Source organism: Penicillium solitum, assembly GCF_028829755.1.
Source record: "Penicillium solitum strain IBT 25940 chromosome Unknown utg000004l_segment0_segment0, whole genome shotgun sequence".
NCBI lineage: Eukaryota > Fungi > Ascomycota > Eurotiomycetes > Eurotiales > Aspergillaceae > Penicillium > Penicillium solitum.
Window position 1 is genome coordinate 283083 of NW_027072124.1, and position 13357 is coordinate 296439.

General features: G+C 45.8%; 6 protein-coding genes across 6 annotated transcripts; 1 reads left to right on the top strand and 5 right to left on the bottom strand.

Annotated features, from left to right (window-relative positions):
- Positions 1-697: 697 nt before the first annotated feature.
- On the bottom strand, positions 698-1129 carry N7455_006096 (uncharacterized protein; the record flags this gene model as incomplete). The annotated part of the gene is made up of 1 exon (XM_065605262.1): positions 698-1129. The coding sequence occupies one exon, from the start codon at positions 1127-1129 to the stop codon at positions 698-700; it is 432 nt and encodes a 143-aa protein (XP_065461116.1).
- A 589-nt stretch (positions 1130-1718) lies between these two features.
- N7455_006097 (uncharacterized protein) lies at positions 1719-2108 on the bottom strand (the record flags this gene model as incomplete). The annotated part of the gene is made up of 1 exon (XM_065605263.1): positions 1719-2108. The coding sequence occupies one exon, from the start codon at positions 2106-2108 to the stop codon at positions 1719-1721; it is 390 nt and encodes a 129-aa protein (XP_065461117.1).
- Positions 2109-3636: 1528 nt separating this feature from the next.
- Positions 3637-4383, bottom strand: N7455_006098 (DJ-1/PfpI family protein; the record flags this gene model as incomplete). The annotated part of the gene is made up of 1 exon (XM_065605264.1): positions 3637-4383. The coding sequence occupies one exon, from the start codon at positions 4381-4383 to the stop codon at positions 3637-3639; it is 747 nt and encodes a 248-aa protein (XP_065461118.1).
- A 3350-nt stretch (positions 4384-7733) lies between these two features.
- Positions 7734-9503, bottom strand: N7455_006099 (uncharacterized protein; the record flags this gene model as incomplete). The annotated part of the gene is made up of 2 exons (XM_065605265.1): positions 7734-9444; positions 9499-9503. The coding sequence occupies 2 exons, from the start codon at positions 9501-9503 to the stop codon at positions 7734-7736; spliced, it is 1716 nt and encodes a 571-aa protein (XP_065461119.1).
- Positions 9504-10227: 724 nt separating this feature from the next.
- On the top strand, positions 10228-11250 carry N7455_006100 (uncharacterized protein; the record flags this gene model as incomplete). Its single annotated transcript, XM_065605266.1, has 1 exon — positions 10228-11250. One exon carries the CDS (start codon positions 10228-10230, stop codon positions 11248-11250), a length of 1023 nt encoding a protein of 340 aa, XP_065461120.1.
- A 746-nt stretch (positions 11251-11996) lies between these two features.
- N7455_006101 (MBL fold metallo-hydrolase) lies at positions 11997-12851 on the bottom strand (the record flags this gene model as incomplete). The annotated part of the gene is made up of 1 exon (XM_065605267.1): positions 11997-12851. One exon carries the CDS (start codon positions 12849-12851, stop codon positions 11997-11999), a length of 855 nt encoding a protein of 284 aa, XP_065461121.1.
- Between the last annotated feature and the right edge of the window lie 506 nt (positions 12852-13357).

The following is a 13357-nucleotide window of genomic DNA, read 5'->3' on the forward strand; positions in this document are numbered from 1 at the left end:
TCTATTACTAACACTCCATAAGAGGTTCGCAGCTCACTATCTCTTTTTCATTCTCTTTTATATCCATCCTAAGGTCGACGTGAAAAAACTGGATTCCAACATGAAGACCACCGAGAGGATGATGCCACACGCGATGAGTATAAACGTACTGATTATTCCAATGCTCTTCACCAGAAGTACGTCGATCTAAGCAGCCTTGCAAGGATCTAATACCGTTCGCCATGTCTTAAGCTCAACCTATCTTGGTTTTTCAGGCAAACAAACTATCCTCCTGATCTTAATCAAGTGTGCCCTAATAGACTGGAGAGTTTTGGAAAAATTATGATATAGGCAGCAACTTGTTTCTCTAGTATTGCGGCGATAGCCTTGTCAAAGGCTACTACAGGAATGATCTGCAGGGACAAAGATGGTATGACCCGTCATCTAATTTTAATTCGATCCACAACATCTGCCAAGATAGCTAGGCTATACGTAGTCTCAGTCGTCGTAGGGGCTATGGGGGGTTGGTGACGGCCGAGATAGATATAGGTAAGACAGTCCCGGTTAGTGTCTTCAGCCGCTGCAGTGAGTTGCGACGGCCCGGGAAAATAGGCATCGATGAGATCTTGTCGAGCAAGCTTAGGTAGTGGAAGTATCCTTTCATTGATCAAGACCATTGCAGGCAGAGGGAAAGAGGGATGTGATCCATGAAAAATTTTCAATGGGAGTCCCACCATTTATCGTTGGTTTTTGTGACGTATGCGAAAATTCGGGGAATGCCTACTTTGACGGACTGCTGGTTTCTAAATGCTTGATAAATTGCCAAGTGTGCTTGAAAGTCTGCCCAAAAAGCGTTTTCGAATGCCGGGCGAGCGATTTTGACTACGTATGCTCGACCGGGCCGTTCGAAGACCATTCCACATTGGCCAAAGCCAATAGTACGGAAGCAAACCGAGGACCCCTGTTGTACGGTGTTCAGTAATGCGGATGAGGACGCTGTTGAAGTAACGGAACTCGATAAGACCCGACTCTGGGCTTCACGCGGGTCGGGAGGAAGTTGCAACTCCGAGGTAAGCTCTTCATTTCGTGCAGCATCAGGTAAGGCGGATAATTTACTGGTAAGCTCGATGCTCACTTGTTTGCGATCCATTTTGGGGATAAGTAAAGTTGAAATGCTGAAATGGTCAAATGAGCGAATACTTGGGACGGCAGTTGCTGCCTGGCTCACCACTCTGGAGCTTCCACACATCCAAATTTCACGCTGTTACTACGTAATTGCCTTATTTCTGTATAATAGGCTATAAATTTTAATATCCAAATATCCAAGATAAAGAGCTACGGCATAGAGAAGAGGAATACTCGCTTATACAACCTTGATATGTCTTTTTTGATATTTCTTTTCCTTGTCTTTTTGGTGGTCGTTTTCTACATAGTGACATGCAGCCATATGGCTAAGCTTGGGCACAATGTTAACAAGGGAAGATATAAATGCGGCGGGCAGATGCGTCCATCCAGGTAAGTCCTCAGCATCAGCCCTGGCCGCATAGCCAAGTCACCCAATGCCCATTCGACTTGACTAAAACAAGCAAACTGAGAGATGCAGGAAGATGAATATCCATGTACACAGAAAACAGGAAGAAGAGGGAGAGGGGTGATAAACCGAGAGTACCTACGGCTAGGAGCTATTCAACCTAAGCATAGTCATTATGGAATTTGGAAGTATGTTGCGTTTCCAAGGTTTATATTTGCATTAAGCCATCAAATACAAGAGCTCTGGCAGACTTCAGGCCCTTTTGATCGAGTTGCTCAACGATTCCCTCAAGGTAGGCAATGTCAGCCTGCTGCCCAGAGCCAAGTGACTTGTATACTTGATATGCTATCCGGAGTGGGAAAATGGTAGATGTCGGCCCAAAAAGTCCCATCTCCTCTTGTAGTAGGTAGACCATACTCAGGGATATATTTTTCGCAAATGCGATGATCTGGGCTTGAATATCATCGTAGTTCATATCAAGCTGCCCGATCCAGATTGGCTGTTCTTGGCCATGGCTAGGAAGAAGCGTAATGAATCTCTTGAGTTCGGAGAGGCAGACAATTCGGAAGGCCCATATGTGGGTAAACGCGTTGGCCATGGTGACGTTGGGGTACCAAAAAAGAGGTAGATGTGTATCGTCAGAGGTCCTTGATTCTACTTCTTGTGACACATAACCGCATCGCCAATAACAAAGTTGGTCTCCTTTCCGCAACGCCATTTCCCATTTATCAAGGCAAATGAGAACGTTGATAAACGAACCGGGTATCTTGTTGATATCGGACAAGTCGCCCTGGGCCAAGCTTCCTAGGACGCAATCGCTTTGGTGGAGCAGGGCGGGAAGGATGACAACTTCATTAAGGAGGCTTTGAATGAGTGATGGGCACAAATGAGAGAACGGGGTGTCAATCCATGGTTGCGATGCTAAAAATGTAGGCTGGCGGCTTCGTAACGCCTGTATTATCTATATCCAAGCTCAACAGCCACACGCCAAAAAGATCAGAGTGGCAGAGAACGAACCAGAAGAGGTCGAAAACCGACGAATAGCTTATGTAGTAATCCGAAACTACACATGTCCGCCCCGTGGGCATGTAACAACAGGCCTACAGCCTGGATATGCGATGCTATAGCGGCGACGGAATCTGGAATCATAAGCTTTGACCAGTTAGCGAGCGCGTAGATAAATGTCGGACTGGGAGAATAGTACCTCCACTAGCGTAAGACACATAATAGCTGGTATCTGTTCAGTGCTAAGGGAACGGGGATTCAAGCCAAAGCTTTGTCGGAGTGTGTGAATTGCCATGTCATAGGTTTGAGAGCAAGTTATGTTGGATTCGCTTGGCTGAGATAGTAGTGAAGCTCCCAATGCTGCGACCGCCCTCGGAAGAACCAGACTGGGAGTGTTCAGGTATGGAAGGCTCGACAGCACTTCAACCCAAGAACCGCAGATTCGAGGCTCCACATAGTCCGAGTTGCACGTTTGTATAATCCCTTCGTTTTGGGGAACAAAACTTTTCGTTATTAACTCTGTGAAGTTACATACGATGAGAGGGTTCAGATAGACCTGAAGAGGTATAGGTCCGGTTGGCGAGTCTTGTTGATCGGCACCTAATAATATCTCTTGGCCCTCGTTTCGAACAAGTGCAGCTTGGTTGTTTTGCTCTGAAGTAGACGAGTTCATCGGAGTGTGTGATATAAATTTCCAATCTGTTCGATAGCCGTCGCACTTGTGACCCGAAAGGACACATTGGCTGCATCCTGGACGCTTCCCATCGCACTAAAATCATAAGAACATCAGAGGTCCAATCCCAATGTGGCAAATGATGTGAGCACATACCCCTAGCTTCCGGGTTCTACAATTTTGACAAACAGATTTCTGCTTGACTTTCATTGTATTTGGGGTGATGAAATATTGAAAATCCCCAAGCCCTGGAGGTCTAGAAGGGACCGTACCCGTGGACCATTCCGAAATTCTATGACGTAAGAAGTCTTGGCGGAATATATATCCAAATCGGGGTTCGGCCCCACTTTTCCTTTTTGGCTACATATGGACCTACATATGGGTTTCAGCGTATACATAGTTGAAGAAATGACAACGTTGGGATTTCTCAGGTGTACTTTGAGTGTAGTCAGTTGATTCTTTGAAATTCAGCATCGACAATCGAATGATAGAAAAATTCATGGGTGCTGATCTGCTTTCCGTTCTCGTCGTATCTCCTAGGAATCACAAGTGAGACACCATCGATGCCTCGAGGCTCGTAGTCCAGATTCCGGGCAGCACATGTAAGAATCTCCGGTCCGAATTGCTCCTTGAGCCAACAGGCAATCATGTCCATTCCCGCAACAGCACCAGCTCCAGTCCAGATATTCTCGTCGACAACCCATTTTTTTTCCTTAGTCCAGTTGACGGCAGGATAATTCTCTGTCGCCCATTTATACCCGGCATGGTTGATAGCTGCGTTCTTTCCATCTAGAAGCCCCGTAGATGCAAGTACAGCTGAGCCAGTGCAAGTCGTGAAAAGCAACTTTCCTGCATTGATATGTTCACGGATGAAATCAACATATTTTGGGTGCAGCTTGAAGCCTTCGGGATTCGGACCCCCTAGCAAGATAATATCGAGCTCGGGACACTCATCCACCGTGGTAGTTGGGGTGAGGGTAATGGCACTAGTGAATAGGTGGAAGGGCTCTTTCGTGATGCCAACATGATGAAACACAAAGTCTGGCGCCTGAGAGATGGCATCGTCATTGATGGGGCCAAACATTTTGGACACTTCCAAGAACGCAGAATTGGCGGAGTGAAGGAGATCGACTGGGCCGACAACATCAATCGCCTGGTAGTCATAGACCAGAATACCGAGGTGGATAGGCGCCATTGCAAGCACAAACAGGATGCGAGTTCTAATAAACTAAAAAGAACAGTGTCTTGTGATGAATGATCATATGCTTGCTCGTCTTATATATATTCGAGGCATTTGTTACACCCTTAAGTACTACTAGTAGTACACTTGGCGGGAAGCGTCGGATATCGAGTACGTTTAACGGCAGAGTACGGAGTAGCGCATATCTCGATTTTGCAAATAAAAAGGCTTGGCGGGGAATCTAGCCGTTCTAGGATAAAATACCGCGCAAAGAGCGGTTCCTCTTGTAAATCATTTCCCAAAAGAATCAGGGGTGCTAACGAAATGTGAATGACATGCCTCTAATAGTCAATCCTTCCAACTACAACCTGCCTAATTTGTAATATTAGTTATACCTTCTTACTTCCAAACTAAAAACGACGCAATAGGCTTTAAAAATATTTATTAAGTACAAAATCGGGAAGTGTTATCATGTCTCCTTCTCGTGCGTCGGGCACGGGCTAATAGAACTCTGCAAGGTAGAAATTTCGTTTTCGGTTCTACTGGGTGATGAGTTAATTTAGTTGGTTTTAGCACCTATCAGAGGTACAAAGACCTACACTTGGCTATAAATAAATGATTGCTGAGACAATAAATAATCTAGTAACGTCGGCAGGTTGGATATTGTGAGTATATGTCGGTAGTAGCTCGGCGTAATTGGACTGAGTGAGTTCAAGGAGTCATCGCCAGTCTAGAGTTTGATAGTGTAGTTTTAGGGTTCGAATATAGTCTTCCATAACTCGTATGGCAGTTTATTTTGGTAAACCTTCTGTATTCCGGAGTCGTGTATATAGGAGAAGTTACCGAGAGGTTTGATGGCATTAGTGGTGCATCCATTGATTATCCTTGTAGGCCCGGACAACCGTTCCGCGAGGGGAAGATTATTTGCATAGCTGAGTCGATACTAGATAGACAGCGAAGACAACGAGAGAGCAGCGAGCTTTCTTATTCTCTTTTCTAAGAAGGCTACTATGGTAGTTTATCTGGAGATGAGATGCCGTAAGTTTGACGATGACGGGACATCAATTAGTAACTGATTATTTTGGAAAGATTGCTGAAGCATAGGGGCTGAGCGGCACGCCCTGCTCAATTGGCTAGGCTCCATTTCCAATAATGCTCATCCTATTAGGAATTTCCATTAAGGAGGATCTTTCATCCCTTGCCAGAATTTGTTCCCGATATGTCCATTTCGCCTACTTGTCCCCGGCCGTGGAAATGAATATTAGTCTTGTAGTGGCCTTTGATTGTACTGTCATCGCAATGCTGGAACAATAAGTCGCTGCCTATTTTATATTTGTCCGAACTTTCCCCAGCCTACGTGGGGCACATTTTTTTGAGTGAGTGTAGACTACAATGCAGGCAGTCTGCTTTGAACATCAGAATTGATTGAGTTCAACACATAGCGAATGGTATCGAACCATACGTGGGTAGTCGCCATCTTGCGGATTATTCTTAGATAAAAGATGTTACAGAAATCCACCGTATACGTCGTAATGGCCAAATGGGCATGCTCATATAGAGACGAACCGTGTGCTCTGAAGATATAAAGGGCAATGTTGCATTGCTTGAACCTGCAAATACTGCCTAGCAATCCTCTTTCTTCTTTATATGTTCATTCTAATTTTTACCTTAGCGATGAGCAACCCAGTCGGCGTGCACTCTATTGATGGAATTGCCGATTTGGTAGTTTATTACCTCCATATTTTGAGGCATGATATTACTACATCTTTACTTATTACTACATCTTTACTGTCTTTATTGTACCTGCTTTGCACAGGTTCTGTGTTTTTCGATGTCGTTCACTATATGCTCCACCGTTGCAACAAATCGTCTCACCCTCTTTTTCAACGCCTAGCACGTGCGCACCATTTCCACCACCTCTACTTCACACGGCACATAATTTTGACAAAAGGTATCTTCAGCAGAATCGATTTCAAGCCTTGCCGCTTGAACTAGCACTCCAAGTCGTTAGAAGCACACTAGGGTATCTCTTTTCCAGTTTTGTGATTCCTAACAGCCTCGTGTGGTTTACAAGAAACCACCTTTTGTCCACATTGAGTTCCATCCACCCTGGAGAAATGCACGACTACAACGTGACTCTCCGTTCAAAAGAAGGACGTTCCTGCCACAGGCTCGTTCCTTTTTTGATGACCCTGATATAATCTACCGCCATATCGTTCTACCCTCGTTTCTCTAATCTATGGGAAATGCTGTACTCTCTGCAGACTGGGCGACTAGGTGTGCAATGTGGTGGATTCGACGAGGTGCAAGATATACTACCGTCACATATACGGGAATTGCGTGGTTGGACTATTTCAAGTTTTATGTATCGTATTCCTTATGCGAATGATGCGGATCAAATGTGAATATCGAACTCTCTCAGTCTGTTGAATGTACAGATATTGGTCAATAAAGTGCATGGATGGGAGCTTGATTTCAGTCTAACTGTATCTTGAGTATAGCATGTGTAAATAGCAGACGCCATTTTGAAGGGAAGCCTTCTTTTAGGAACTAATTATATCTGCCAGAAGTGCTAACAATGAGAATCCCATTTTTGAGTATAATTATTTCTTGTTCACCATGTCTTACCGATAATCTAAATTGTTAGATTTCTGGGAACAGCGAACCAAAATAGCCTGGAAAACAGTGGCATGTGTTATTTAGAGGAGATCGGGTTGAGAAGAACCTAGCTTTCTTAAACTCGCTGTCTTTTTGCATCATCCATCCAGAAGCAGTTGTTGGGAGGCAAGCATCTTCTTGAGATCCTCCACCTCTTCGATGATTTCAGGAACACCTTGGAACAATTTCTCCCTTAAGTGACCGGTTGGTGGCCCCGAGGGCTTGCTCCCGCCCTGTAGGTTTCTACCTGCCCTTCTGTCCCATTCTAGCGGAATATTTAAGGTGCACCTACTTCACTTGGTTGATAGACCCCAAAATAATTCATTGGAAAAGGACAATGGAGGCAGACCTTTATATTAAAGTAGTTGGTTGGCAGTCTATCTGCTCATTTTGCATGCCGTTGCAGTGTCGACGCGAATCACTGGCTGTTGCGATTTTTGTAAGATTTAATGTACTAATATACAACCAAAGCACTCAAAGGTCATTTGATGAGGGCTTAAGCCCTAGCATTGTAAGCCATATTTTATTGTCGTTCTAAACAACGGCTCGACCTCTTGTAAAACATTGCCCGAATATATCAGGGTCTGACTGCTATGGAACAGGGGGAGAGGGAAAGAAGAAGAAACTAGCCAATATAGCTAGATGAAGACTAACAAACAAGGCAAACACTGTCCCTCAGACCACTGAAAATTGGTTAATCACGTTAATCATGAGCAACATCCACCTTCATCCTTTGCTACCGTGGACGTTCGGCAGAAGCACGAAACGTTCACTGGAATGTCGGCAGATGCCACAGCAATGTCCCGTGCAGGTTGAATGAAAGCAGCCTCTTGGACCTTTCCAAGGCGAGTGAAGCATTCGTATAAGCCATGCAACCCCCAAACATTGTTGAGCTTTGCCTTACGCCGAGGATAGTCTATAGCAAAGCCAAGATCCTCCTTGAACAGCGTTTCTGCTTCTTCAACACGTCCTTGCTCAAGGAGCAAGCCACCGAGCGCATGGCGAACTGGCTGCATCCAGGGAGGAGGATCAGAGTACGCGAGTTCATCCTCGAGCACAATGGCTTCCCGAAGGCAATTGAAGCCCGTCTCGATATTTCCCTTTCGATATTCTAATTCACCAGCAAGCATAAAAGAGGCCACTGCGAGAACATCTTCCTCCTTGCATGGAATGCTGTTGAGTCGGGAATTAGGAACGGCCTTACGCGCCGTTTCGAACTCCTTTTGAGCAGCTTCGGCTTCTGCAATCCGTCCAAGTGCGCTAAACGCAAGCCCACGGGTGTAATGGATGGTGGCTGTAGTTACACAGTATGTATCGCGATCGGCGGGAAGCTTGAGGTCAAGAATCCCCTCCCAGCGACCAAAGCGCACCAACACGTGCGCCTTACTTGGCAGAAAGCTCTCGATAAAGTCTGCCACTGGGGGGCTTTTGACAGACAGGAGATCCGCATCAATGACCTGCTCGAGTTTTTCTGCAGCGGAAATCGCGTCTGTGAATCGGCCAGCCATCATAGCGGAATACAATTTTGCACAAATGTAATGCACCCGGTAGGCTGTGTACTGTACTGTACCCGTCTCTCGAGCAAAATAGACGTCGTCCGCAAGGATAGCTTCGTGGTTAGAATCGACACCATGGCGATAGTCTCCAACGGCAGCATCAATATGCGTCGGCATATGTAACAGATGCGAAGCGTGCGGAACCAGGGCACGTAGTCGATCCGCAGCCGGTAGAGCCAATTCAGGAAATGGCGACATCTCCATAACGTGTATGTGCAAGTGGCAGATCGCTGGATGATTGCGGCCACTAGGTTGCTTCAGTTGCAGCTCAATCACTTCACGAGCCTCGACTGTGTGATCCCCGGTTGGTTTACCGGTGTTCAAGTCCCACAGCCCGCGCGGAGTGATACATATCAGTGCTTCCGCGAACAGCACAGCCACGTCCACATCATTGCTGAACTTGTGATACACAGAGCGCATTGCGTTTGCATACGCGCGGTCGAAGGGGCCAAGATCCTCGGGGATGTCATCAATTGGTGGGAAGCGAGTGCCAATTGCCCCGATCAACGCTTGTTCGGCTGGTGTGGCCTGGCTCGCTAGTTTGGACGCTTGGGCAAGGATATCGTTGGCCTTCCTGATAGAAGTCTGACGATCTTCTGGATCAAAATATCTCCATGCTTTGTTGTAGTTGGGCCCAGTGGCATAAGCAATTCCCCATATCGCCATAGCGCAATTGGGATCGCTTTCGGCAGCTCGTTCGAAGCACCGAACTGCCTCGCTATGGTTGAAAGAATAAGCCCATATCAGTCCCCGATCGAACCATAACTGGGCTTCTGCTGACGAGGTGGTCACTGGTCGACGATACGACCCAAGGTCGTAATAGGCCTCTTGCTCAGCTTTGGCGGTGTGATCGGATTGATCCCTAATTGGATGTTAGAGGACAGATAATATTACTAATTGTGTTCAAGAGACTGACCGCATATTAGAAGTAGCGAGGTTAGCAGGTTAGTTGTAATCCTAGTGTCAGAAGATTAATAGTTGCGAAGACGAGGGTCACTTTATATATCTAAGATATCTAAGAAGATTGATCAAATGATTTCATCAGCCACATATGATAGAATCATCATCCCCAAGTGATTTCTAAGAGAAGAACACCCCAGGATGCACGCCACTACATTACTTCGGGCGGGATACCGACGCAATTGGCGATTATTTAAGCTTTCGAAGTTTCCAAGGTCTCTGAGTGGTGCTCGCCAGTCCCCGCCTTGTCCCAGAATGGTTAGATTACCCGCCAAGACTCGATAAGTGGAACGGAACGTCCGGATAATGCTTTGTCTTTGATCAACTCCGATCAAGCTCTTCCTCGCCGAAGGTAGGACCCGCTGGCAGAATGAAGAGGATTGCCAATCGTATTTTCTGTCGGTTAGCTGGGTTCCCTTTTCTCTTCCGAATTTGGGAGTGATAAGACCGCGGGGGCTCACCGCAGCAGTTGAATCCAGAGTCAATATTTTACCAGAGTATTTCCTGGCCGACGATGTTTACCCATTGATCGATATGTATCTTCCAACAGAAATAATTGACCTTGTATGATTTGTACCAGTCCAGCTCTGCGCCAATACTAATCTTTTGGCAGATTACATTTTATGTCGAGATCAACACTTCGCAATCTTCTTCAATGACATCGAGTGTTCGGGCATTTCGAATAATGAATGACAGCAACCGGACGGATTTGGCCAATCTCCGCTTTGTCAATAAAAGCCTTTGTCGTAGTGCCTCGGCCCGTCTTTTCCGACACATCATAGCTGTTGCCCATTCATCATACCACAATACGCAGTTGCCATCTTTGGGAAGGCTGGTGAACCTTTCCAACAGCCCATATGCGCAATATGTGCACCAAGTCGACATTGGATACTGTTCCTTCCCATGTTCGATGCAGGAGGTTATATTATACACGGAAGACTTTGCCGCCTTGCTGTCGCCATGCTTGCGCCAGTTTCCCAATCTCAAAGCTCTCGACTTCCGTGGTCCGCCATTGGCATGCTTGCCCCATGATAAGATAAAAGCATCAATTGACTCGATGCTCATGTCGTTATGCTACGTGCCTCTGCCCAACCTGACTGAACTTGAACTTCAATTACCAATGACGAATGACTTTGCTCCATTATTTGCTGAGAATATCAGCGCATTGCGAATACCGATTGAGCAGACTCTCAATCGCCTTCACCATATTGGCTTGCATGTCTATGCGCAAACAAACCAGCAGTCCTACGTGGCCTACTTGTTGAGAATCGTGGAACTTTCAACAAACCTGACTTCTCTTTCGCTTAGTAGCACAAACTACTTAAGCATTGATCGTCTGAAGCTCGGCTCAACGGTTCGCCTGCGGTGCTTGTCCTTGCGCAAAGTGAAAATCTCATCTCGAAATCTCATCAATATTATTGAGCAATGTAACGAATCGTTGCAGTATATCGAGTTTCGACACGTGAAGATCGAGTCTGGCACATGGAGAGAGATTCTGCCCGCAATGGATAGTTTACTCTATCTGTATGACTTCGACATATCTATTGCTGAAACTCCCGCAAGAAGCGCACGGATATATTCAACTCGGGCGCCGTTCGTTACTGGAGAGAATGTACAAGACCATTATTGGCTTGATCATGTTGCATTTCAAAACTTCAAGCAAAGGGTGAAATTGAAACGTGCCGTGGCTCGGCATTTTAGCTGTTGAATCAGGCCCTTTTCTGTACTACGGCTGAAGATCTAACTTAGAGATTGAAAGATATCTTGTCCTTGGTGGATGCTTTCTCTATGTATATGTATGACGTTGATACATTTGTTGGAGAGTTTCTCACGAGACTTTGAGATTTCATCCGGCTCTAAAACTGTGGTTTCCAGCTTGGAAACTCTGTCTAATACGTACTTATTCTTCCTCGTTAATCTTTGGCGGTTATTGGATATTTCCTGCTGGTAAGGGCTGAAGTGCTTCTTCCATGGTTTTGATTTCATGAATTGTAGCCAAACCTTACACGGGAAACAGAATGAGAGGAGGCTGAGGCTACGCTATCGCCTGTGGCACTAATTCCGTTTAACCTTTACCCGCAAACCGTAGGATTTCAGTGCGTCAAAGGCATAATTGATGCTCGTTCATAATTGCCTGGTGAGTCCTCCGGCACTATCAATTACCAGAGTCGGCATGACGCTTGGTCAAGAGGTCTCCAAGATACTAAACCTTTTAAGTACGATATAAATCCCAGATCTACGGAGAAGACTATTTTTCCTTTTCATGATATGCTCCTCTTGGGTAAATACAAATTGGATTGGTGAACGTAAAACCTTCGCTTTTGAATCTAGGACTGTCTAATCAACTTATGAGTAGAACGATCTGCCTGACGACATAAGAGGAAAACAGACAAGATAAACTAAAACATGAAGTAGAAAGATGGCCATATGGCAACCATATCGAAAGATTCGCAATCAGAAAACAACCTTGGGAACCCCAGGAACTGTCCAGCACACTTTGTCCAAAATTCCCTCCTGGGTGAAAACCTCCAGCAACTCCTCCCGGCCCTCCTTGAAATGTTCCCACGATTCAAAATGAATTGGGACCATGACATCGGCACCGATATCACGAGCAAGCTGAACAGCTTGCTTGCCGTCCATTGTAATCTGAATAGGGCCGGTTGGGAACTCAAAGGTGGCATTGCCCAAGTTGAAGATGGCTGCAGTAATGTGCCAATTCTTTCCAATTTCCCGTAGCTCATCAATATAGACGGTGTCCCCAGAGAAATAGATTGCATTGGGCTTGCCAGACGGATCAACGCCAAATGAATCGGTCTCTAGGATGAAGCCCGTAACTTCTCCAATTGGGAAGTGCTTACAAGGCGTACCGGTGATTCGGTACATTTTACCTCCAATGCAAGACGTCACAGTCTCCCAGGGGCGAAGGCCAACGACTCCCGGACGTGGACGCAGGTTATTGGCACCATCCATAGTAGTAAACACCTTTCGACCATCCAGCAGTTTACGACCTTCTGGGTCCAAATTGTCGAGGTGATCCTCATGACTGAGAAGTACAGCATCAATAGGCGGCAGCTCATTGAGCTGAAGTGCTGGACCTTGCTTGTTGACAAGGTGCGGTGGCGGCGGAATCCTGTCGAAACCGAACAGTTTCAGGTCCACTTGTTCCCAGACCGCGGTTGAATCATATTCTGTCCCTTCGATGGCCCCAAAGAAGGGATCAGTCAGGAAGTTGACCCCATCAATGTTGAGAATGGCAGTTGCAGTGGTGATGTGTGTGATTGTAAGGGTGGGTTTGGATGTTGCTGCCATGGCTGCGGTAAGGGCGGAAGTCGAGAATGGGAGTTTTTGATGCTGCGGATCTGATCAATGAAATGGAATATTGAGATACTCTATTTAAGAGAATCAGAGGTTTAAATATGTTGCCATTCTGTAAGATATTAGAAATTCCGTTTCATTCTACTGATGATGTAAGTTCGGCTTATCCCACCTCGACACATAAAGTTCCATTTTGCCACAAAATATCACAGAAATTTATAATACCTGCTGGATATTTATTCAGCAATTTGGCAATCGCCACTTCCAGGGTTGCACACAAAAAGCTTGGCGGGGAATCTAACCGTTTCGGGGTTAACGTGGTGGGGATAATCCAAGCTCAATAGGGGGAACACCGAAAATGATTCCTTATGTTAAATTCCGATATTTTCGTGCTAGAAGATACGGTTAAGGGCATATGATCTTTATAACAACAGCGATACGCTGTACTATTAAGCGTATTCTGACTAAACTTATTCTATTATGGGTATCATGCTGCAACT